The 27,290-nt window shown below is 45.8% G+C and overlaps 1 protein-coding gene across 1 annotated transcript; it reads left to right on the top strand.

The window, feature by feature from the left end:
* The first annotated feature begins 21,468 nt into the window (after positions 1-21,468).
* LOC140716580 (uncharacterized) lies at positions 21,469-27,037 on the top strand. The gene has a single exon (XM_073029434.1). The coding sequence runs from the start codon at positions 21,738-21,740 to the stop codon at positions 22,650-22,652; it is 915 nt and encodes a 304-aa protein (XP_072885535.1). The 5' UTR covers positions 21,469-21,737; the 3' UTR covers positions 22,653-27,037.
* The last annotated feature ends 253 nt before the right edge of the window (positions 27,038-27,290 follow it).

Here is a 27,290-nt window from a genome sequence, read left to right on the forward strand (position 1 = left end):
CTCCATTTTGTGAAATGTTTGATGAACATTGCTCTGGGATAACCTAATCAGAGCAATTGAATGTGAGACACAAGTAGTTCCTGCCAATGACTTCTGAACCTGAAATCATAGAGCTGGAGAGAGAAAGGAAGGTAAATGAAATTCTGAGGGAGCAGAGTCAGGCAAATTTGATCCAGGCTTAGTGTGAACACGTAACATGAGAAAAGGAGAAAACTGAAGAGGAGTATAAACAGGCAAATACAGAATTAGAGAAATAGAAACATCAGTGTAAGGATTTACAGACTGCTATGAATCCCGTGCAGATATCGCCAGCTGAGAAGAAAGATTGTTTTAAACAGATCAAAAAGCATTGAACTTGAAGTCTATGTGGTAACGCAGAGATTTAAAAGAAAGAACTGTTTGGAACCTCAATTTGAAGTACCTTTTCAGGTTTTGCTGTTCACTAATACAGTCATCAAGACAAGAGTAAAACCATGCAACAGACACAAAATGCTGGAGGAACTCAGCAGGCCAGGCAGCATCTATGGAAAAGAGTTCAGTCGATATTTCTGGCCAAAACCTTTCTGCAGGACTGGATGCTTGTTTGTAAGAGTAAAGCTGTCATGGATTCGCACCTCTCACTGTAAGAAGGTGCTTAACGACCTACTGAGAATGGCAGCGGTTGGATTCACTCTTGTCCCTGACAGATGTGACTGCCATGAACACTCAAGCTGCTAGGTTTTTATGGCTGTGTTGGCACATGTAGATTTTGGTGTGTCCCTTTTACCTGTGCCTTTCAATGAAACAGAGATTAATTGTTACTTTAATGGGTCCAAGTCCTCAGCCCAAGATATGTTTGGTTTCTGGAACATGGACCCCCTTCCTCCCCTAATTGGTATAGCCAGAATGTCATTGGGGGAAGATGGGGATATAAATTTGGAAACGAGTAACCCCATACAACAATGCTAACCCCAGGGTAAAAAGGATTAGTGTTGACCCTTGGGGAAGGTAACATTTGCCTCAGAAACTGGCAAGGCAATTTGGGAGCTGATTAGCATGGTATTAGCATTTAAGGTTAGCAAATGAAACTGCATATACCCTCGATCAAACCCAACAAGCAATATCTAAATTGCTGGCAGAATTGGTAGTGGTCCATACTGTGGCATTGCAAATCTGAATGACTTTGGACTTTTGTTTTATCCAAGAAAGAAGGCAGGTGTACCCTGACAGAACAAGGATGTTTCACTTACACATGTTGAACTCAAAGACTCAATATGCCAATCATATCCAAGAGGCCACCTAAAAGATTTAGTGGAAGATCAGTTTCACAATTATAATACTCCAGAAAGAGGATGTTGGATGACTATCCTACATTACTGTATAATAATAATATCTGTTAATCTTTTGCAATTTTTGTGTAGTTTAGTAGAACTCAGAAAGAGAGAATACTAAAACTAGGTACCTGTTGGTGCAGACCAGAAGAAGGGGATTTTGCTGAACTAAAGTTCTGAGACTGTTTCATTACACGAATGCCTGAAATCACTTTTATTACTGTACTCATACTTTTAACAATTGGTTCCTTAAGGTTGTCATAGCCGGAAGTAGTAGTGGGGACAGGCTACAACTACCTATTAAATGCTACCAACGGCATGTGCCTCAAATAGCCTCTGACAACCAAGTCCATCTCCTAGTCTTCACGTGTGGTTTAGCTACTAAGCCCAGTGGAACTGTTTGTACTGACAGGAGAAGGGGCAAAGATGGGTTACTGGCACCTTAAAACCAGTTGTTTTGGGCAGATGGGGCTTGTCAGCTGTGGTTGGCAGCTCATCTGGGAGAAGGAAAACTCTGATCTCAAACCTCCGCTGCCTTGTGGCTATATTCACTCATGGGGAAGGCTTCAAGAGTAAACCCTGAGGGAAAAATCCAGAGCTGGAGTCCCAGACACAGTCCTACATTCAGTTCAATGCTGACTGGCAACTCCTGTGATGTTCCTGCTACCAAACTGTATCGGTCTCTGCCATTCCTTTGGGTTCATCAGTTGCGTGGAGACAAGGAGCTTGCAACATGGGCAACAGCTTGCTCACCATATTGTATTGCCCAGGCTTGTGTATCTACACAGCTAGGTCACAATATCCATGGTGAACTCTAACCGATGGAGGCTCTAGACTCAGGTAGACCTTAACAATTATGTTTTGATCATTATGGTGTAGTCATGAAATGACAAAAAGAGAGGGAATGTAGAAATATATCTGTAACTCTGAAGACTTTATGAATTTCTAACTTCTGTAAAATGTAATATGAACAAGATGGAACCTATGAAATCTCAGGGTGTTTTGCCAGTTTGGATGGGAAACTTATAAGTCTATGTGTTTTATGATGGGAGGCTGTTTTCATGACAGGCAATTTGCTTTATGGCCGGAGGGGATGTTTTGATGACAGAGGTAAACAGCATAGAGTTTCTAAAGAACAAATATAAGAACGAGTAATGGGAATGCTATTATGGAATGAAGCAAATTAATTACAATTCTTTGTAAAAAAAAAATGCTTTCTTTGAGACATAAGGTCAAAAACTATTCTCCAGCATAATGTTTGCAGGTGGTTTTCCCTTGCAAGTAAATAATAAATGCAAGAAAAGGTGAGCAAGCCTGAATTGTTGTAGTTTGTTTCTGTATATAGGACAACCTCACAGAACAGTACATGACACCAGACAGCATACATTAAAGGTGAAAGGGGGTAGGTTCAAAAGGGATGAGAGGGGGTAAGAATTTTACTCAGAGACCAGTGGATACTTGGAATGCACTGCCTGATATGGTGGTAAAAGCAAATACATCAGAGGCTTTTAAGAGACATTTAGATATTAACATCAATGTGAGGAAAATGGAGGAATATGGACATTGTGCTAGTCAGAGATTAGTTTTTTGAGGGGTTTTAATTTACTTTTTAGCTGGTTCAGCACAGCACTGAGGGCAGAAGGATTTGTTCCTGTGCTGTACTGTTAAAAAAAATAACAATTGGTTACAGCGGGACATTGATAGGATGCAAAACTGGGCTGAGAAGTGGCAGATGGAGTTCAACCCAGGTAAGTGTGAGGTGGTTCATTTTGGTAGGCCAAATATGATGGCAGAATATAGCATTAATGGTAGAGATCTAGAAGATTATAAGGCTAGCAGAAAGGAGCTTAAGAATGAAATTAAGAGAGCCAGTAGGGGCCATGAGAAGGCCTTGGCAGACAGGACTAAGGAAAACCCCAAGGCATTCTACAAGTATGTGAAGAACAAGAGGATAAGGCATGAGTGAATAGGACCAATCAAGTGTGACAGTGGAAAAGTGTGTAAGGAACCGGAGGAAATAGCAGAGGTACTTAATGAATACCTTGCTTCAGTATTCACTACGGAAAAGCAGCTTGGCAATTGGAGGGATGCCTTGCAGCCAACTGAAAAGCTTGAGCATGTACATATTAAGGAAGATGATGTGCTGGAGCTTTTGGAAAGCACCTAGTTGGATAAGTCACCGGGACCAGACAGGATGTACCCCAGGCTACTGTGGGAAGTGAGGGAGGAGATAGCTGAGCCTCTGGCGATGATCTTTGCGTCATCAATGAGGACAGGAGCGGTTCTGGAGGATTGGAGGGTTGCGGATGTTGTTCCCTTATTCAAGAAAGGGAGTAGAGATAGCCCAGGAAACTATAGACCAGTTAGTCTTACTTCAGTGGTTGGTAAGTTGATGGAGAAGATCCTGAGAGGCAGGATTTATGAATATTTGGAGAGGTATAATATGATTAGGAATAGTCAGCATGGCTTTGTCAAAGGCAGGACATGTCTTACGAGCCTGACTGGATTTTTTGAGGATGTGACTAAACACATTTATGAAGGTAGAGCCGTAGATGTAGTGTATGTAACACTCATTTCACCTAGCAGCTTAATCTAGGGGGTGTTAACCCCTCTGCCCGACAAAACTTAAGAAATCTCGTTTGGGTGGATGCTGCACGATGTGTCCCCTGTTACAAATCAGGTACCCTGAAATAACAAACAGTACACAATATGCAATTAAACGATTAAGCTTTATAACTCTTACTTTGACTATATTGTAAGTAGAAAAACAAAATATATATGAAAAAGGGCGCCAATCTTATTAAACAGTCTGTACACAACAGTTGGAGCTCACGCAGTTCAGTAGTCTGTCTTCCACCATCAATCTCCACCTTTGGACCCCCACTCGGAGTCCATCTCGATCGGTGATCTACCACATTTCTCCGTTCGCATCTTCTCTCTTCATTTTTTCCTCTCCTTCTGGCAAAAGCCCACGAAAACAACTGCTTCCAGAATCACAAGACAGCAACAAAATCCCGATTGGCTAACATGCAGCAACAGTCGAGTTGTCTCCAGCAATAACCCAAACATTGCTGCTATAGAGAAACCATTACCTCAGCAGTGAACATTACAGAGAAGCCATTACATGTATATGGATTTCAGCAAGGCATTTGATAAGGTACCCCATGCAAGGCTTATTGAGAAGGTAAGGAGGCAAGTGATCCAAGGGGAGATTGCTTAGTGGATCCAGAACTGGCTTGCCCACAGAAAGCAAAGAGTGGTTGTAGACGGGTCATATTCTGCATGGAGGTCGGTGACCAGTGGTGTGCTTCAGGGATCTGTTCTGGGACCCCTACTCTTCATGATTTTTATAAATGACCTGGATGAGGATGTGGAGGGATGGGTTAGTAAATTTACTGATGACACAAAGGTTGGGGGTGTTGTGGATAGTGTGGAGGGCTGTCAGAGGTTACAGCAAGAAAATGATAGGATGCAAAACTGGGCTGAGAAGTGGCAGATGGAGTTCAACACAGATAAGTGTGAGGTGGTTCATTTTGGTAAGTCAGATATGATGGCTGAATATAGCATTAATGGTAAGACTCTTGGCAGTGTGGAGGATCAGAGAGATCTTGGAATCCATTGGACACTCAAAGCAGCTATGCAGGTTGACTCTGTGGTTAAGAAGGCATACGGTGCATTGGCCTTCATCAACCGTGGGACTGAGTTTAAGAGCTGAGAGGTAATGTTGCAGCTATATACGACCCTGATCAGACTCCACTTGGAGCACTGTGCTCAGTTCTGGTTGCTTCACTACAGGAAGGATATGGAAACCATAGAAAGGGTGCAGAGGAAATTTACAAGGATGTTGCCTGGATTGGGGAGCATGCCTTATGAGAATAAGTTGAGTGAACTTGGCCTTTTCTCCTTGAAGCGACGGAGGATGAGAGGTGACCTGATTGAGGTGCACAAGACAATGAGAGGCATTGATTGTGTGGATAGTCAGAGGCTTTTTCCTAGGGCTGAAATGGCTAGCACGAGAGGATATAGTTTTAAGGTGTTTGGAATTAAGTACAGAGGAGATGACAGGGGTTAAGTTTTTTTACGCAGAAGGTGGTGAGTGCGTGTAATGGGCTGCCCGCGGCATTAGTGGAGGCGGAAACGATAGGGTCTTTTAAGAGGCTCCTGGATAGGTACATGGAGCTTAGAAAAATAGAGGGCTATGGGTAAGCCTAGGTAGTTCTAAAGTAAGGAGATGTTTAGCACAGCTTTGTGGGCTGAAGGGCCTGTGTTGTGCTATAGGGTTTCTATGTTTCTAATTGGAAACTGACTGAAAAAATTATTTATTTCTGCAAGATGCTGGAGGTACTCAGTGGGTCAGGCAGCATTTATGGTGTAGTGGTAGCTAATAGTGATATTCTAATACAACTCAGTTAGCCACTCCCATATGGGAGGAGTTCACATTTTGTACAAGCAGAGTTATCAATAAAATTCAGTTGAATATCCTGAATGCTGGAATCTTGGGAGTGCTCTGCACTATCCTGAGTATCGAACACAGCACGTGGAGATAAATAAAGTTAACATTTCGGTCTAAGACCCCTCACTATGCCTATCCTGTTCATTCCTCTGCTTAGATGCCGCCTAACCTGAGGAGTTCCTTCAGCACTTTGTGTGTGTTGCTCAATACTTTCAGCATCTACAGAATCTTTTTCTCCTTTCTGTGGAGCAAGGAGATGACGCTGAGACTTTTTAAGACACTAGTCACACTGCACTTGGAGTATTGTCAACAGTTTTGGACCCCATATCTCAGAAAGGATGTGTTGTCATTAGAGAGAGGCCAGAGGAGGTTCATGGGGATGATAACAGGAATGAAGCAATTAACATGAGAAGCATTTGGGCTTGTACTCACTGGAATTTAGAAGAATGCGTGGGGATCTCATTGAAACCTACCAAATGTTGAAAGGACTAGATAAGGTGGATGTGGAGAGGATGGTCCCATAGTATGGGTATCCAGAACTAGAGGGCACAGCATCAAAACTGAGGGGCGACTGTTTAGAACAGAGATAAGGAGGAGTTTTTTTTAACCAGAGAGTAGTGAATCTGTGGAATGCAGTGGAAGCCAAGTCTGTGGGTATATGTAAGGCGGAAGTTGATAGTTTCCTGATTGGTCAGGGCATCAAAAGATGGTAAGAAGGCAGGTGAATGGGGTGAGTGGGATCCAGGATGAGCCATAATGTAATGGTGGAGCTGATTTGATGGGCTGAGTGGCTTAATTCTGCTCTGATATCCTTCCAGTCATTTTTCCCTCGTGTTCTCACCTGCCAATTACTTCCCCCTGGGTCCCCCTCTCCTTCCTATCTCCTGTGATCCACTCTCCTCTCCAGTCATACTCATTCCTCTTCAGCTCTTGACCTTTCCCACCCACCACCTGGCTTCACCTATCACCTTCCAGCTAATCTATTTCCACTCCCCCACCTCTTTAGTCGGGCATCTTCCGTCTTCGCTCTCAGTCCTGAAGAAGGAGCTCGGCTCGAAACGTCGACTGTTTATTCTTTTTCATATATGTTGCTTGAGCTGTTGCGTTCCTGCAACGTTTTGTGTGAATTGCTTTGTATTTCCAGATCTGCAGACTTACTCGCGTTCGTTCCAGGTTTTGCCGTCGATCAAATGCGCATGCGTATAGTTACAATCCGTTCCGATGTGCACGAGCTCTGGAAACAACGGAGATCGGCAGCAGGTAGGAATGGGATCCGGATGGGAATTTCATCGGCACCAGTGTCCGAACCGCGACTGAAGGACAGTCACTGTGAGCTCTGGACATACCTCGGCTCTGCACGCCTTTCCCTGTCTGTCAGCCCCACGATCCGTACCCGGGCACCTGAAAGCTTTCTGCTTGCGCCATTTTGTGGTGCATGCGCAGCGCTGGGACGTTGCGGGTAGATGGATCTCCCATTCGTGGGGTTTCTGGGTAAAGAAGCAGCCATGTGTGATACCCGCTTTTTCACCGCCGGTCCATAGGGCGTGTTTAGAATCGCAGGGAGCGGATGCATCTCTCAGACTCTGCCGATCTCTAGCAAGGATTGGGAACTCGGAGCATGAATATAGTTCTGAATTAATTTTGGATGAAGAGTCTACCTTCTAGTCATTGAAAATGTCAATTAGTGGTGCATGGAGAAAAAGAACAAATTCCTTCCATCTGCTTTAGTTCTTGAGAAAATCACCTGTGTTCAACCTCCTCTTGTTCTGTGCACAACTTCAACACCATTTTCAAATTTCTGATTGTGGGCTGAATGAATGGTGATGATGAGTTAGCAGGCAGGAGAGAGACTGAAAATTTGGCTGAGTGGCATCATAACAGCAACCGCTCAGTGTCAGCAAGACCAAGGAACTGATTATACAGTTCAGGAGAGTGAAACCAGGAGACTATGAGCCAGTCCTTATTGGAGCATCAAAGGTAGAGCGTTAGCAACTTTAAGTTCCTGAACATTATTATTTCAGGAGATCTGTCCTGGACCCAGCACATAAGTATAATTGTGAAGAAAGCACAGCACTGCCTCTACTACTTTAGGACTCTGGTGATTTGGCATGATCGTGTCCACAACATTTTGGGAGAGGGAGGGGAACAGCCAGAGGTCTTGATATGTATTGGTACCTGTGACATGGGAAGGAAAAGCAGAGATCCCAAAAAAAGATTTTAGGGAGCTGAGTAGAAAGCTGAGAAGCTGGACCTCCCGGGTAGTAATTTCTGGATTGCTGCCTGTGCCGTGTGCCAGTGAGGGTAGAAGCAGGATGATATGGCAGAAAAATGCGTGGCTGAGAAGCTGGTGCAGGGGGCAGGGCTTCAGATTCTTGGATCATTGGGATCTCTTCTGATGGGGGTATGACTTGTTCAAAAGTGACAGGTTGCACCTGAACCTGAGGGGGACCAACATTCTCACGGGCAGGTTTGTTAGAGCTGTTGGAGAGGGTTTAAACTAATTTGGCAGGAGAGTGGGAACTGGAGTAAAGGGACTCAGGATAGGATGGTGGTAAAATAGTGTGCATTTAGACTGTCAGGAACAGTGGGCAGGTGATGGGACATAGTTGCAGCCAGCAGGCTGAGTATCAAAACAATAGGGATGCAAAATCAGAAAAGATAGCAAATACGGTACTCAAGGTGTTGTGTCGAAATGCTCATAGTATAATAGACAATAGGTACAGAATAGACCATTTGGCCCTTCGAGCTTGCATCGCCATTCTGAGATCATGGCTGATCAATTACTATCAATACCCGGTTCCTGCCTTGTCCCCATATCCCTTGATTCCCCTATCCATAAGATACCTATCTAGCTCCTTCTTGAAAGCATCCAGAGAATTGGCCTCCACTGCCTTCTGAGGCAGTGCATTCCACAACCCCACGACTCTCTGGGAGAAGAAGTTTTTGCTTAACTCTGTCCTAAATGACCTACCCCTTATTCTCAAACCATGCCCTCTGGTACTGGACTCTCCCAGCATCTGGAACATATTTCCTGCCTCTATCTTGTCCAATCCCTTAATAATCTTATATGTTGCAATCAGACCCCCTCTCAATCTCCTTAATTCCAGCGTGTACAAGCCCAGTCTCACTAACCTGTCTGCGTAAGACAGTCCGGACATCCCAGGAATTAACCTTGTGAATCTACACTGCACTTCCTCTACAGCCAGGATGTCCTTCCTTAACCCTGGAGACCAAAACTGTACACAATACACCAGGTGTGGTCTCACCAGGGCTCTGTACAAATGCAAGAAGATTTCCTTGCTCTTGTACTCAATTCCCTTTGTAATAAAGGCCAACATTCCATTAGCCTTCTTCACTGCCTGCTGCACTTGCTCATTCACCTTCAGTGACTGATGAACAAGGACTCCTAGATCTCTTTGTATTTCTCCCTTACCTAACTCTACACCATTCAGATAATAATCTGCCTTCCTGTTCTTACTCCCAAAGTGGATAACCTCACACTTATTTACATTAAACGTCATCTGCCAAGTATCTGCCCACTCACCCAGCCTATCCAAGTCACCCTGAATTCTCCTAACATCCTCATCACATCACACTGCCACCCAGCTTCGTATCATCAGCAAACTTGCTGATGTTATTCTCAATGCCTTCATCATTTACATTGTTGATGTAAATTGTAAACAGCTGTGGTCCCAATACCGAGCCCTGTGGCACCCCACTGGTCACCACCTGCCATTCCGAGAAACACCCATTCACCGCTACCCTTTGCTTTCTATTTGCCAACCAGTTTTCTATCCATGTCAATATCTTCCCCCCAATGCCATGAGCTCTGATTTTACCCACCAATCTCCTATATGGGACCTTATCAAATGCCTTCTGAAAGTCGAGGTACACTACATCCACTGGATCTCCCTTATCTAACTTCCTGGTTACATCCTCGAAAAACTCCAATAGATTAGTCAAGCATGATTTGCCCTTGGTAAATCCATGCTGACTCGGCCCAATCCTATCACTGCTATCTAGATATGCCACTATTTCATCTTCAATAATGGACTCTAGCATCTTCCCCACTACTGATGTTAGACTGACTGAACGATAGTTCTCTGTTTTCTCCCTCCCTCCTTTCTTAAAAAGTGGGATAACATTAGCCATTCTCCAATCCTCAGGAACTGATCCTGAATCTAAGGAACATTGGAAAATGATTACCAATGCATCCGCAATTTCCAGAGCCACCTCCTTTAGTACCCTAGGATGCAGACCATCTGGACCTGGGGATTTGTTAGCCTTCAGTCCCATCAGTCTACTCATCACCGTTTCCTTCCTAATGTCATCTGTTTCATTTCCTCTGTTACCCTATGTCCTTGGCCCATCCATACATCTGGGAGATTGTTTGTGTCTTCCCTAGTGAAGACAGATCTAAAGTACTTATTAAATTCTTCTGCCATTTCTCTGTTTTCCATAACAATTTCACCCAATTCATTCTTCAAGGGCCCAACATTGTTCTTAACTATCTTCTTTCTCTTCACATACCTAAAAAAGCTTTTGCTATCCTCCTTTATATTCCTGGCTAGTTTGCGTTCGTACCTCATTTTTTCTCCCCATATTGCCTTTTTAGTTAAGTTCTGTTGTTCCTTAAAAATTTCCCAATCATCTGTCTTCCCACTCACCTTAGCGCTGTCATACTTTTTTTTAATGCTATGCAATCTCTGACTTCCTTTGTCAACCACTGTGGCCCCTTTCCCCCCTTTGAATCCTTCCTTCTCCAGGGGATGAACTGATTTTGCACCTTGTGCATTATTCCCAAGAGTACCTGCCATTGCTGTTCCACTGTCTTTTCTGCTAGGATATCCGTCCATTTAACTTTGGCCAGCTCCTCCCTCATGGCTCCATAGTCTCCTTTGTTCAACTGCAACACTGACACCTCCGAGCTGCCCTTATCCTTCTCAAATTGCAGATAAAAACTTATCATATTATGGTCACTACCTCCTAATGGCTCCTTTACTTCAAGATCGCTTATCAAATCCTGTTCATTACACAACACTAAATCCAGAATAGCCTTGTCCCTGGTCGGCTCTCGTACGAGCTGTTCCAAGAATGTATCCCATAGGCACTCTACAAACTCCCTATCCTGGGGTCCAGCACCAACCTGATTCTCCCAGTTCACCTGCATGTTGAAGTCCCCCATAACTACTGTGACATTACCTTTGCCACATGCCAATGTTAACTCCCTATTCAACTTGCACCCAATATCCGTGCTACTGTTTGGGGGCCTGTAGACAACACCCATTAGGGTCTTTTTGCCCTTACTGTTCCTCAGTTCTATCCACACAGACTCTACTTCTCCTGATCCTATGTCCCCCCTTGCAAAGGACTGAATCTCATTCCTCACCATCAGGGCCACCCCACCCCTCTGCCCACATTTCTGTCCCTACAATAGCACGTATACCCTTGTACATTCATTTCCCAGGTCTGATCTCCCTGCAGCCATGTCTCTGTTATCCCAACAACATCATAGTTACCCATTCGCACCTAAGCTTCAAGCTCATCCGCCTTATTTCTGACACTTTGTGTATTCAGATATAGAATTTTTAGCCCATTTCTCCTCTCTCTGTTTAAATCACTGCCTATTGTGCTTAACCCAGCTCCCCGAACCCCCATTGGGCTATACGCCCCTTGAATTTTGTTGTCCTTCCTAAATTTACTTATTCTTTCTGCACATTTAACTCCATGTACCATCAGACCATCCCTCTGTACATGTGTCCTCCTTATCACTTGTTCCGCCTCACTTTTCTCTACTACACACTTAATATTCCGGAACCGTGTAGTCCCCACCTGTCCTTTATTCTTCATCTCGCTATCCTCTCTCACATTCTGGATCCCTGCCCCCTGCAAATTTAGTTTAAACCCCCCGAGCAGCACTAGCAAACTTTCCTGCAAGAATGTTAGTACCACTCCAGTTCAGGTGTAAACCATCCCGTCGGAACAGATCCCACCTTCCCTGGAACAAAGCCCAATTATCTAAAAACCTGAAGCCCTCCCTCCTGCACCATCCTCTCAGCCACGTATTAATCTGTATAATCCTTCTGTTCCTTGCCTCACTCGCACGTGGCACAGGTAGCAATCCTGAGATTGTTACCCTGGAGGTCCTGCCCTTCAGCTTCGCACCTAACTCCCTGAACTCACTACGCAGGACCTCCTCACTCATCCTACCCACGTCGTTGGTCTCTACATGGACCACAACATCTGGGTTCTTGCCCTCCCTCTCGAGAATAACCTGCACCCGATCTGAGATGTCCCAGACCCCGGCACCAGGGAGGCAACATACCATCCGAGACTCCCGATCTTCCCCACAAAATCTCCTATCTGCCCCCCTGACTTTAGAATCCCCTATCACTACCGCTCTCTTCTCTTCCCTCCTCCCCTTCCTAGTCGAGGGTCCAAACTCAGTGCCAGAGACAGGACCACTGCAACTTGTTCCTGGTAGGTCATCCCCACCAACAGTATCCAAAACGGTATACTTATTGTTGGGAATGGCCACAGGCGTGCTCTGCTCTCTCTGTCTGCTCCCCCTGCCTCTCTTGACTGTCACCTATTTGCCTACCTCCTGTCTTTTCGGTGTGACGACCTCCCAATAACTCTTATCTATCTCTGTCTCTGCCTCCCGAATGATCCGTAGTTCATCCAGCTCCTGCTCCAATTCCCTAACTCGGTCTGATAGGAGCTGCAGCTGGATGCACCTTTTGCAGGTGTGGTCATCAGGGACAACTGTGTTGACTCTGACCTCCCACATACTGCATACGGAGCACACCACTGCTCTAACTGACTCCCCCATTACCTGATCCCAGATTAGTCAGAATAAATGAAAAAAAAGTACCTACTGACCTTACCTTTTTTACCTCAGCAAGCACGTACTCAGGCTTATAAGAAATAAGGTGGATGATCTTGTTGCACTATTACAGATTGCCAGGTATGAAGTGGCCATCACTGAATCATGGCTGAAAGATGGTTGTAGTTGGGAGCTGAATGTCATAGGCTACACTTTGTATCAGAGGTTCACTCAAGGTTCACAAGGATTGAATCTTTGTGGGTTGAGTTAAGAAACAACAAGGGTAAAAGGATCCTGATGGCAGTTATATACAGGCCTCCCAACAGTAGCTGGGGTGGACAGTTTATAATGATGGAAGCAATCTTTGAGAAACTTTCTGACGCTATCCATCTAATTTGGGTTCTGACAAGTCTAAACCTAAAAACTCCTCCAATCCTCTCATGTCTCTTCTAGTCATGTGTTTATCAGAGATCCCATTGATGATGCATTGATGTATTCTTTATTGTCATCAGTACATCAGACAAAACTACCTGACACCCATGTTGTTGCACCATTTTGGCTATCATTTTTTAGTGTTTGACTCAACCTTTCCACAATTCCACTAGAATGTGGTCTGTAGGTTATATGAAATCTCTGTTTGATTTCGAAAAGTGCCATGACATCTTGCTTTGTCTGGGCTGTAAAATGTGTGCCTTGATCCGATTCTATACTCCCAAGATAAACAGCAGCAAGTAAAGACCCTCTCCAGTAAGAATTTTGCTATGGTTTTGTCCGTGATTGTCTTAGTCAGGAAAGTTTCCATCCACTTGGTGAAAGTATCTACCACTATAAAAATATACTTGTACCCTCCCAGGGTGGGTGGCAAGGGTCCAATATAATCTACCTGAAAATTAGTCCAAGGCCCCCGCGCTGCTCAAGTATGTTGGAGGGCTTCTATTCTTTACATTTTTATCAGGACTATATTATGCACAGATCAAGCAATTATTGACATAGTGCTCAGTCGTCCTTCATCCTAGGCCACCAACACACCCCTTTTATCTTTTCCAGGGTGCTTTTGGCACCCTGGTGCCCGCATAAATCATGGTACTAGTGGATCATCTGATTTCTTCCTCCCTCTGGGACCACAAACTTTCCTTCATCTAGGATCACTCCATCCTTAACATGTATACCTTGAGCTCTTTGTATATTTCTGACTCTGCTCCTTCTATTAATTTTTAAAAATTCTTTATCTTTCTTCTGCTCCTCGGTTAAATCCTTAACCTTAACCTGGTGTTCCTTCTGCCTTCCTGTCTCCCTGATCTGCGGCTGCCATTCCTGCCCATCTAAAGCATCTTGCCTCGCTAGTTGTCAGAAACGTCCTGCCCCTGAATAATGGCCAAGGACAAATTCAAGGAAACAGAGTTTATTAGAACAGGTCTGCAGAGCTGGGTGCCTTAAAAAAAGAACCCCGAGCCTTACACAGTTCCAATTTTTATATGTCTCTCTTAACTCCTCCCCTCCCGGCTCAGAAGAGCTAGGAGGTGCACACTCTTGAACTTAGTACTCAGTACTTTTCCATTCCATATTTGGGGTGTCTTTCGTTACAACCCACGGTCAGCCGTTATATCCTCTATTTTATTATCAGTAGCATATTTCACAATCTTTGCGGTTACCCCCTTGCAGCTTTAGCGACCACCCCCCCTTTAGTTATCCTTGCGTTAGCAGTTTAGCAGAAGCTTAGTATTTAACTCCTTGGAGTCACTGCACATCTTAATAAGTAATTACCTCTCACAAATCCACCCTTTTTCTTTTAAGATGTGCATAGCTCTCATAGGGTTTCCTCCTATGGGATCTGTCGTTCTCCCTCCTCTAGTGGCAACTCAGTATTCCCGTGTAGCAGCATTATTTTTAGCTCGTTAGTGCCGTGCTGAGGTATTGCTATTGCCTGAAGTTGTGACAAACTTCGCCTTATTAGTGCTTGTACACAGGGGATGAGGCAGGGTAAAAGCATCAAACTCATTAATCCACCTCCCAACATCCAGAGTGCTGTTCGCCACCAACTGCCTTTAATATAGACCTGATAGTACGGCTTACCATTTTCCCAACACTCTTCTGCTTTTATCATAACAACGGTCATTTACATGCGAGTGGGATACGAAGGATCCAGGGAAGACCCGACTTCCCACCCGAACTATTGTTCGACACTTATCACATCTTCCCTCCATCCTCCCAACACATAATATACACAGTATAATACAAATTGTCCATATTACTGCGCTCTTCATGCGACTCATCTCTGTTGCCTCTTTAGTTTCACCACCAATGGTTTTTCTCCTGGTTCACAGGTCCACTCGTCACCGCTCTCAGGCTTCACAGGCCCCTTTATTCTTGACGCGTGTGTCCACCCTTTTTCTTTTGTCCGAACTGCAGCTTCAGTTGTGAGCAGGACCTGGAAGGGACCTTCCCACTGCGGTTGGAGCTTCTCTGGCTTCCAGGTTTTCACCAGAACCCAATCCCCTGGGGTTACTTGGTGTAGAGTGAAGTCAAGTGGCGGCGTCTGGGCGAGCAGACCTTTCTTGCGTAGCTCTGCAAAGGAACGGGACAAGGCCAGTAAATAGTTCTTTACAAATAAATCACCCGCCTGTAGTGTGGGATACCCCTCTATTTTATTCCAATATGGCAGTCCAAAGAGCATCTCATAAGGAGATACTCCTATGTCCTTCCGGGGCGCCGTACGTATTCTCAGGAGAGCGATCGGCAAGCACTTGGTCCATGGTAGCTTGGTCTCCAACATCAACTTGGTTAGCTGTGCCTTCAGGGTGCTGTTCATTCGCTCTACTCTTCCTGAACTCTGGGGATGCCACGGGGTATGGTACTTCCATTCGATATCAAGTGCATCACAAATTAACTGGTGCGTCTTGGAGGCAAAGTGCGTCCCCCGGTCAGAGTCTATGGACCCCACGATTCCATATCTGGGGATTATGTTCTCAAGTAGTATCCGAGCTACTGTGGGCACATCTGCCTTAGTAGTTGGGTATGCTTCCACCCAGCGTGTAAAGTGATCCACGATTACCAATAAGTATTTCCATCTCTGCACTGGGGGCAGCTCGGTGAAGTCGATTTGGATTCTATGGAAGGGTCTCATGGCCAGGGGTTGGCCGCCTCTTGGGATGGATCGCATCACTTTCTTGTTTATTCGCTGGCACGTTGGACATCCAGTTACCTCTTGTTGGGCCAACGTGTAGATTCCCTTGCATGCATATTCTCTCAGGATCGTGGCACACATGGCCTGCACTCCCCAATGGGTTTGTTGGTGCAATCGTTGGAGGATACTCCGGGTAACCTCTTTATTTAGGAGCTGCCTGCCATCGGGGATCTTCCACCTTCCATCTGGGTCCTGTCGGGCTCCCAGCTGATACATCTTGTCAATTTCAATTTGGGAGAAGACTGGGGGCTTGATGATCCCTTCTCGCATTGGGATCAAAGTCAGGAGTCTTATCGGCTCCTCAAGTCTTGGACCATCCTGTAACTTCCGTCCAGCTTCCTCACCGGGAGGATCGGGGTGTTATATGGTGACATACACTCTTCCAGAAGTCCATCTGCGATCAGTCCTTCTATTACCGGTTGCAGGCCTTTCCTCCCTTCCATTGAAATAGGGTACTGTTTTCTCCATACAGGCGAACTGTTAGGTAATAGCGAGATTTGCAAGGGGGGTACTTTCAAACCCCCCCCCCCCCCCGGTTCCCTTCCTTGTACCATACCTCCGGGCTTATTTTCCTATCATCTTCTTCCCTGAGGGCAAACAGCTGTACCGTTATCTTCCCGTTCCTGGGGTCAGTCCCGATGCCTAACTTGACTTGCAGATCCCGCCCGAGCAGGTTGAATCCCGCAGAGGGTAACAAAAGTAGGTCCTGTCCCGTTACCCTATCCTCATGTTCAATTTTCACGTTTTCTATAACAGGTACTTGTATTATCTTCCCTCCAATACCTACTCCCATCCATTTTTCTCCGGTCTGGGTCCCTGATGGTATCTCTATTATACTCGATCCTTCGGCTCCTGAGTCGACCATGAAGGTTGTGTCACACCCTTGGGGACCTAATTTCAAATTTACCAGGGGTTCCCGCCGATGATTTTTCTTCCCCAAGGGTTGGAACCCCCGACCCCCCTAGTACTCTTCTTCCATCATGGCGTACGAGCGCACTTCCCATCGGTATTTGGGGCACTCGCGCCTGAAGTGTCCCTCTTCGTTGCAGTGAAAACATCTAGAGGTCCTCCTGGGTTCCCTACTTCGATCTTGGCTGCTACTTCATCCCGGCCAGGGTTCTCTTCTTTCTTTTTTTTTCTGCGGTCACCTGTTGGACCGTCTGGACCATTATCCGGGCTGCTTTTTTCTGCTTCTCTTCATCCCTTCTTACAAACACTTTCTGTGCCTCCCTAAGTAGTTCACTTAAGGGTTTAGTATTCCAATCTTCTAATTTTTCCAGTTTTTTTTCTTATATCTGGCCATGCCTTCGATACAAATTCAACACGAATCAGCTGTTGGCCAACCTCCGTCTCGGTCTATTCCCGCGTATTGTTGCATGTTCCTCCGGATTTTATCTAGGAAGTCGGACGGAGTCTCCTCGGGATTTTGGTGGCTCCCAAATGCCTTGGTAAAGTTGTGTTCCTTCGGAACCGCCTGTCTTATTCCCTTTATTAGGAATTCTCGCATATCTCTCATATTTCTTCGGCCCCCTCTGTTTGCTTATCCCATTCTGGGTCCACAAGAGGGAATTTCTGTTGCGGCTCTCCTTGGCCTGGCTGTTCCCTTTCCCACATTACCATGGCCGCCTGTCTTATCATTTGTCTTTCTTGGGTGGAAAACAAGGTTCCCATAATTGAGTGCATTTCATCCCAGGTATATGTGTTGGGTCCTAGAAATTGATCCAACTGTTCAGCCAGGCCCATGGGGTCTTCTAATAGGCCTTTCATTTCTTTTTTAAAATTCCGTACCTCAGTACTAGTCAGGGGAACATTAACATACCCCGTCCCTCCAGCTTCTCCTCCCATGGGCACTTCTCTCAGAGGCATTAGTTTGGTGGTCTGTTCGACTTCCTCTTTGTTAGTTTCAGCTGTCTGTGACCTGGTTTTCACCCTCCTGACTCCTGTAACCTGCAGTTTTGCACGCTTCGTTTCCTCTTCACCCTGGTCTGCATCTCCAGCTGCAGCTGCCGACTCATTTTCACTTCCCCTTTCCTCAGGGTCTTCGATTTCTGGAGCGGTAGGGGGCACATATGGGGGCGGCAGATGGTCGAGCACCTCCCATGTATTCTTTTTCTGTTCCCCTTCCTTTATTGTTTTCAACTTATAACTATTTGTCGTTGGTAACCAGCATAGGGCATAATCATTTTCTTCGGGTTTAACGTTAGGTTTTGAATTCACGTACAGATTAAGGGCTTGTTGTACCCAATCCTCGCTAGACCCGAACTTAGGCCACCACACAGCCGACCCTTGGATCAGCTGGCGGGACCAGAATTCACAGTACTGTATCATTTTTTCTTTGACTTCCCTTTTCGCCTCCTGTAATCCCAATTTTCTAACATCCGTCCCAACGGACTATCAGGGGGCACCCCGGGGTATTTTTCATCATTGGCGCCTGGATTCCTTTACCCTTTTCTCCCTTAGACCCCTTATTCCCCATCTCGAGAACTTGCCCGGTTCCAATCCACCCGCAGGCACCCCGTAATTCCACAATTCTCATGCACTACGTCTCTGCAGGAATTTAATTTGAATGTGACCCACCTAGCTCAATCACTCCTGTCCAATTCCGGAACCTGTATTCCCGCGATCGCCCAGGAATCCACCTGCAGGCACCCCGCAGTTCCACAATTCTCGTGCACTACGTCTCTACAGGATTTACCTGCAGGAACCCCGCAGCTCTACGATTCTTGTGTACTACGTCTCTACAGGAATTTAATTTCTTACCTGGGTCCTGTGCACAGGAATTACTCGATCGCTCACTGTCTCGACTGCCTCGACAACCCCTCTTTGTTTCCTTGAGTCCGCCGGATATCACTCGCTCAAGCCGCGCGGGGCGACGAGCAAGGAATCAGGGACTGCCGAACTCGGCAGGGTGCACCTTCTCCGATGTCCTTCCTTGCCCCCCTCACGGCTGGAGTGTGGATCCCGGACGAGCCCCCAAGTTGTCAGAAACGTCCTGCCCCTGAATAATGGCCAAGGACAAATTCAAGGAAACAAAGTTTATTAGAACAGGTCTGCAGAGCTGGGTGCCTTAAAAAAGGAACCCCGAGCCTTACACAGTTCCAATTTTTATATGTCTCTCTTAACTCCTCCCCTCCCGGCTCAGAAGAGCTAGGAGGTGCACACTCTTGAACTTAGTACTCAGTACATTTCCATTCCATATTTGGGGTTGTCTTTCGTTACAACCCACGGTCAGCCGTTACATCCTCTATTTTATTATCAGTAGCATATTTCACAATCTTCGTGGTTACCCCCTTGCAGCTTTAGCGACCACCCCCCCTTTAGTTATCCTTGCGTTAGCAGTTTAGCAGAAGCTTAGTATTTAACTCCTTGGAGTCACTGCACATCTTAATAAGTAATTACCTCTCACACTAGTTCAGCAGTCTTCTTATACCCCTTGGGATAATTTTGAGTGGGTTTTTGCAGTTATGACTCCATATTCCTTCCCCTTTGCTTCTTAGATATAGTGCAACAGACCAGCAGATGGGGAGGGGTTTTCCGTCAGCTGAAACAAACCGTCTTCCCACAGAGGCAAATGTTCTGTAAGGCTTTTACAGATGTACAAACTATCAGAGTGTATGAGTGATCCAGGCAGAAAACATTCTGGGTGGCTAACGACATATGCCACAGCCACCATTTCTGCTACCTATTCACTCATGTTGCTGTGTGTCTTTAAAGCTATATAATACCTTTCCTGGCCATCCATGTTCCTGTGGGGGGAGGGGTGTGTGTGTATTATATATCTTAATATACACACACACACACACACACACACACACACACACACACACACACACACACACACACACACACACACCTCACCACACCCAACTCCCCTCGCCTTGTGTCTTTGTTCTCAGGTATTGCTTTCTGATCTTCCACCTCCCCCCTTGCAACCCTAAATCTCTCGAAGTGTCTGAACCATCTCTCTTAAGTCCCCTGAGAAATCAAGTGTCTCAGGGGAGGGGGGCTTTATTCAGTAAGTAGATACAGAAAATTTTCTCCATTTTCCTGTATATATGTTTGTTTATTTATTGTTTTATTTACTTTGTAAAGGGGGGAGCAGAAAGGGGGGGGGGAGGGAAAGATGTGCTTGGTGGTGGGATCCCGTTGGAGGTGGCGGAAGTTACGGAGAATTATACATTGGACCCCCCTCTTTCTGCTTTGTGCAGGGATCGCTCCCTACGCGACTCCCTTGTCCACTCGTTCCCCCCCCCATCCCTTCCCACCGATCTCCCTCCTGGCACCTATACTTGTAAACAGAACAAGTGCTACACCTGCCCTTACACTTCCTCCCTCACTACCATTCAGGGCCCCAGACAGTCCTTCCAGGTGAGGCGACACTTCACCTTTGAGTCGGTTGGTGTGGTATACTGCGTCTGGTGCTCCCGGTGTGGCCTTTTTTATATTGGTGAGACTGGACACAGATTGGGAGACCGTTTCGCTAAACATCTACGTTCGGTCCGCCAGAAAAAGCAGGATCTCCCAGTGGCCACACATTTTAATTCCACGTCCTATTCCCATTCTGATATGTCTATCCATGGCCTCTACTGTCAAGATGAGGCCACTCTCAAGTTGGAGGAACAACACCTTAAATACCAAATGGGTAGCCTCCAACCTGATAGCATGAACATTGACTTATGTAACTTCTATTAATGCCCCTCCTCCCCTTCTTACCCCATCCCTGCCATACTTAGTTATTTGTTTTTTTTTCTCTCTCTCTGCCCATCACTCTGCCTGTTCTCCATCTCCCTCTGGTGCTCCCCTCCCCCTTTCTTTCTCCCTAGGCCTCCTGTCCCATGATCCTTTGTATCACTTGTAGCTCTGTATGACTTTTGCCAATCACCTTTCCAGCTCTTAGCTTCATCCCACCCCCTCCAGTCTTCTGTCATTTCGCATTTCCCCCTCCCCCTCCTACTTTCAAATCTCTTAGTACCTTTCCTTTCAGTTAGTCCTGACGAAGGGTCTCGGCCCAAAACGTTGACAGTGCTTCTCCCTATAGATGCTGCCTGGCCTGCTGTGTTCCACTAGCATTTTGTGTGTGGAGGCTGTTTCCAGAGTAGGTTACATGGTCGACACAACGTTGTGGGCTGAAGGACCTGTCATGTGCTGTAGATTTCTATGTTCTATGACATTGCAGAGCACACCAGGACACCAGCATGTAGGATATTCAGCTGAACTTTATTGATACCCCTGCTTATACAGTATGTGAGCTCCTCCCATGTGGGAGTGCCTAGAAATAGTAGCATAGAAATAACACTATGAACAACCACTACATCTCCCTGTCTTGGGGTGGGGGGGGGGGGGGGTGGCAGGGAAGAAAAACTAGGCTGGTACTTTTTATCTATAGAGACTAAAATGATCACCTGAAATATTGTCCTTCACCCATTGATGTCTTTTATAAATCTTTTTACAGGTGACATGACAAAGAATTTTTGTGAACGGGAATCCCAAACACAACAAGAAATCAGTTTTGCTGTCTCTGCTCAGATATTTAAAGAGTGACCAGATATTTCCTTTGTAACTCCAATATATCAGTTGTGATCCTTGGAGATGAAGAAGTATCTCATCCCAGCTGGAAACGTATTTTGCATCTGAAATGAAGTTTTCTGTTGCAATTCAATGAAATCCACTGGAACTGTGGTGCTGAGAACACGGCAGCATTTGTTCACTGGAGATCACTTCTACAACTACATTGATTATACAAGGGTTTCACTATGTCTGACATATAACCATATAACAATTACAGCACAGAAACAGGCCATCTTGGCCCTTCTAGTCCATGCGGAACGCTTACTCTCACATCTGACATCTGACAGTACTGGCAGATCCTCATTCCCTTGTACAGGAAGGGATTTTCTCATTTAGCCAACTTGCAGATAAACCAGTGAGTTCACACTGGGGAGTGGCCATTCATCTGCTCTCTGTATGGGGCAGGATCTACACAGTCATCTAGCCTGGAGACACGTCAGAAAATTCACAGCAGTGAGAGTCCATTCACTTGTTCCGTGTGTGGGAAGAGATTCACTTAGCCCACCTGCAGACACACCAATGAACCAGTCACTTCACATTGGGGAGAGGCCATTCACCTGCTCAGACTGTGGGAAGGGCTTTACTCGGTTATCTGACCTGAAGGGACATAAGCGAGTTCACACTGGGGAGAGACCATTCACCTGCTCAGACTGTGGGAAGGAGTTTACTCAGTCATCTCACCTGAAGGTACATCAACGAATTCACACTGGGGAGAGACTGTTCACCTGCTCAGACTGTGGGAAGGGATTCACTCAGTCATCCCACCTGCAAAACCATCAGTCAGTACACACTGTGGAGAGGCCATTCACCTGCACAGACTGTGGGAAGAAATTCACTCGATCATCCAACCTACAAATACACCAGCGTGTTCACACAGGAGAGAGGCCATTCACCTGTTTTGTGTGTGGGAAGGGATTCGGTCATTCTTCCAACCTACTGGCACACCAGCGAGTTCACATAGGGGAGAGGCCATTCATCTGCTCAGACTGTGGGAAGGGATTCACTCGGTCATCCCACCTACTGACTCACCAGCGAGTTCACACTGGGGAGAGGCCATTCACCTGCTCAGACTGTGGGCAGGGATTCACTCGGTCATCCCACCTACTGACTCACCAGCGAGTTCACACTGGGGAGAGGCCATTCACTTGCTCAGACTGTGGGAAGGGATTCAATTATTCATATGCACTGAAAGAACATCAGCGAGTTCATACTGGGGAGAGGCCATTCACCTGCTCTGACTGTGGGAAGGGATACACTCGGTCGTCCCACCTTGTAAGGCACTACCAAGTTCACACTGGCAAAAAAGTTTAAATAAGATGCATGCTGGATATTTAACCTGCACAGTTGCCGAATTCAGAGGCAAGTTCAAAAGTGACTGTTGGTGTTGAACTTTGCAATTATTACTGCTGTTCATCAAATCCAGTTCTGCACCCTGGTCACTGAGGATGGGAGGAGTTTCTTCTGCTGATAGGAAGCATATATAGAGTGGTGGTATCATCTGTTAGTCTCACGAGACCATGGATCTGCACCTGGAATAGTTTCCAGGGCACAGGCCTGGGCAAGGTTGTATGGAAGACCAGCAGTTTCCCAAGCAGCAAGTCTGGCCTCTCCAAGACACCAATGTTGTCCAAGGGAAGGGCAAGGGCAGATACAGCTTGGCACCAGTGTTGTCACAGGAGTTGCCAGAACAAGGTTGAAGGCAACGTAAGACTGCCTTAGGGACTCCAGCTCTGGATTTGTCCTCAGGGTTTACTCCCAAAGCCTTTCCCATGAGTGGGTATGGCTGCAAGACAGCAGAGGTTTGAAATCAGAGATTTTCCTCTCTCAGATTTTCCTTCCCAGGCTGATGAGCTCCATCTACCCGAAGCACTGGTTTTAAGGCACCAGGACCCGCCTTCACCCCTTCTCCTGTCGGTAGAAACAGTTCTGCCAGGCTTAGAGGCTAAGCCACACAAGAAGGCCAGGAGTTGGTCTTGGTTGTCAGAGGCTACTTAAGGCACATGCCATGAGGAGCATTTTTAGGTAGTGAAAGTTTGTCCCCATTACCACTCCTTGGCTTGACAACCTTGGAACCATAGATAGAATAGACAGGGAGTATCTGTTTCCCAGGGATGAAATGTCTAATACCATTGTGCATGCATTGAAGATGAGAGGAGGTAGGGTATGTGAGGGTAAGTTTTTTTTAACTCCGAGTCATGGATTCCTGGAGTGCACTGCCTGGTATGATGGTAGAGGCAAATACATCAGAAGCTGTTAAGAGACATTTGGATAGGCATCTGGATGTAAGACAGATGGAAGGATATGGACTTGGTGTAGATAGGAGGGATTAATGTTTTTTAAAAATTTGTTTGGCACGACATTGTGGGCTTACTGGCCTGTTCCTGTGCTGTACTGTTCTATGTTTATTAACATGGTTATACCTTCCTTATTCCTCCGCTCCATCCATAACGACTCTAGAACAGTTCTCTAGCCTGTCCTGATGAAACACTGCTGTGACATTTACCCTGACTAGTAACATCACCCCTCCTCCTTTAATCTCTGCTCTGTCTTTAATCCCACTCTGTCACATCTAAAACAACAGAACCCTGGAATTCTGATCTGCCTTTCCTGCCCCTCTGGCAACCAAGTCTCACTAATGACTACAATATCATAATTCTGTGTGATAATCCATGCCATGAGGTCATCTCCCCTTCCTACGAAAACTCTTACATTCAAATATACAGAGCTCAAAACATTAGTCACAACGTGCTCAACCTCTTGATTCATGACTATGTCTAAGGTCTCCACAACCTCTCCACTATCTATTCTGGAGCTCTGGTTCCCATCCTCTTGAACTCTTGCCACCTGTGCAGTTCTAGCAAGCCTTCCCTTAAAGATATTAGTCCCTTTCCAGTTTAAGTACAAGTCATCCCTTGTGTACAATTCTCACCTTCCCTGGAAGAGAGGCCAATAGTCCAAAAATCTAATACCCTTTCTCCTACACAAACTCCTTGGTCACATGTTATACTGTATAATCTTATTATTTCTGGCCTCATCACTAGCAATCAGATAGTAAACCTGAGATAGCAACCTTGGAGGTCCTACCCTTTAACTTCACACTTAACTCCCTGAACTCCCTTTGCAGAACCTCGTTAAGCTTCCTATATAGACCAAGAACAATGCCTACTCACCATCCCACTAAATAATGCCGAGGACTAGATCTGAGTTGTCCTGGACCCTTGAGGCAACATACCATCTGGGAGTCGCTTTCTTGTCCACAGAATTTCCTTTCTGCTCTCCTGGTAAGATGGCGGTGTGTTCAGTCGTAGCAACTTCTACAGGTCAAGATGCTAATGTCCTATTTCAATGTATTTTTATGATCACAAGGTCCTGCTATACATTAAGAAACTAAAGTACTGCAGGTCTACCCCATCAGCAAGTTGCTCGCTGGCAGAGAAAATCAAGCTGTGCAATGTACTGCTGCCTGAGGCGATGGAGGCTTACAGTCTAATAGAGAGTGGCCATCTTGATTGCTTTTTTTGTGATTGCAAGACCCTTTTGGACATTATTAATGTAATATGCTACAGGTTTGATTTATTGGGGAAGAACAGGAGCAGATGGCAGAGGAGCTGTGTGCCCTCTGCTGTAGCAATGATTAGGCCTCAAGCCATGGTGTTGCCTGTTTACAGTCGCCAAGAGAGAAGTGTCGAAGCTGGTGCTGTCCCCTCCCCCAGTGATCGCTCACCAGAAGACAAACTCTGTTGTGGTTGACTGCAGATTTCAGCTGCACTCAATGTACTCAGAGCCTCAAGCCATGGTGTCACTGGAGAGAGCCATCAAAGCTGATGCATTCCACTGAGGGCGGTGAGGCACAGCATCTGGGCTGGAGTTGCACCTGCCTTGCACCCTCCACAGTGTTCGCTCAGCAGAAGACAAGCTCCACTGTGGTCAGCTGTAGATCGATAGCTCTAGTTTGTCCTCTTTTATTCTGTGATTGTGATACCACTTGTACCTGCTATCTTGTACATGCCGCATGGGGCTGTTAGTACTGTGTTTTGCACCTTGGCCCTGGAGTAAACTGTTACATTTCCCTGTATTTATGAATGGTTGAGTTACAATAGAACTTAAATTGAACTGACGATTCCCCTATTTATCACTGCAGCTCACCTCTTCTCCCCCTTTTACTTCTGATTTACAGAGGCAGTCTCAAGTGGCAGAGCCCTGTCTGCACCTTGGATTGATCTATCTATCTGTTTGTTTCTGTGTGTGTGTGTGTCTCTCTCTCTCTCTCTCTCTCTCTCCCTCTCTCTCTAATATAGGGTCGGGGTGACAATATTTGAGCAGTGGGAGAAACATTCCTCTTGAGCTTCTTGATCTCATCAACTGAGATTTAATCATCAGACTCGAGATTCAGTGTCACGCATTAGGGTGAGGGTTAAGATGAGAATATTCCGGCAGTGGGAAAACCATCCCTTTTGTGTTTCTTGATCTCGGCACTCGAGATTCAGTGTAACACAACCCTGCCAATTTGATCTGGCCCATGCCTTCATTAACCAGGTTCAACATTTGCCTTTATTGGATCTTCCTCCTCCTTACACAAGACAGCGGGTTTGTGGGGGTATGGCCAGGGATTGTGCGGATGTGTACATTAGGATTAGGTTTGAGTGTAGAGCTGGTGGATGTATATGTGGTGCTGGGAGAGATAAGTTTGTGGAGTTTAATGTGAGGTATGTGGGCTACAGCAGATAGGGTAGTGGAGCCACTTTAACCTGATCTGACACCACTTGGGTGTTTCGGGTCTTTAATCATTAGACACTCTCTCACAGGTGACCCAGCTAGGGTTGATCAGGCCTGGCTTATGTTTAACCCATGGACCAAAATAATGAGAAGCATATAATTCTGCATGTCATGAGTATTTTAATCCTCTTACCTTGGCTTTATTTTGACCATTTTGGGAGTAGAGTCTTCTGAGGCCCAGTTATCAGGCTTTAACTCAAAGTAAGGTTTAACTTCCCTACTTTAATTATCACTGGTCTTTATTTTGCATCTGTATGCCTGGGATTGCATGGGTTAAATTAAGTGTTTTCTGGAGATTCAGTATCACTCCACCCTGTCACCCTGAATTTAGTGGTGGCTGGTTTTCTATGGATCCAGCTTGGGTTTGACTTACTGGTTCCCTCTTGCTTTGTTGGTATCTCTGCTTTTTTATTTGCATTTCGTGGACCGGGAGATTGAAAAGGGTATCACTGTGAGGTTATAGAACATAGAATAGTACAGCACATTACAGGCCCTTCGGCCCACAATGTTGTACCTACCCTCAAACCCTGCCTCCCATATAACCCCCCACCTTAAATTCCTCCATATACCTGTCTAGTAGTCTCTTAAACTTCACTAGTGTATCTGCCTCCACCACTGACTCAGGCAGTGCATTCCACGCACCAACCACTCTCTGAGTGAAAAACCTTCCTCTAATATCCCCCTTGAACTTCCCTCCCCTTACCTTAAAGCCATGTCCTCTTGTACTGAGCAGTGGTGCCCTAGGGAAGAGGCGCTGGCTGTCCACTCTGTCTATTCCTCTTAATATCTTGTACACCTCTATCATGTCTCTTCTCATCCTCCTTCTCTCCAAAGAGTAAAGCCCTAGCTCCCTTGATCTCTGATCATAATCCATACTCTCTAAACCAGGCAGCATCCTGGTAAATCTCCTCTGTACCCTTTCCAATGCTTCCACATCCTTCCTATACTGAGGCAACCAGAACTGGACACAGTACTCCAAGTGTGGCCTAACTAGAGTTTTATAGAGCTGCATCATTACATCATGTCTCTTAAACTCTATCCCTCGACTTATGAAAGCTAACACCCCATAAGCTTTCTTAACTACCCTATCTACCTGTGAGGCAACTTTCAAGGATCTGTAGACACGTACCCCCAGATCTCTCTGCTCCTCCACACTACCAAGTATCCTGCCAT

Source organism: Hemitrygon akajei, chromosome 25, assembly GCF_048418815.1.
Source record: "Hemitrygon akajei chromosome 25, sHemAka1.3, whole genome shotgun sequence".
In the NCBI taxonomy this organism is placed as follows: domain Eukaryota; kingdom Metazoa; phylum Chordata; class Chondrichthyes; order Myliobatiformes; family Dasyatidae; genus Hemitrygon; species Hemitrygon akajei.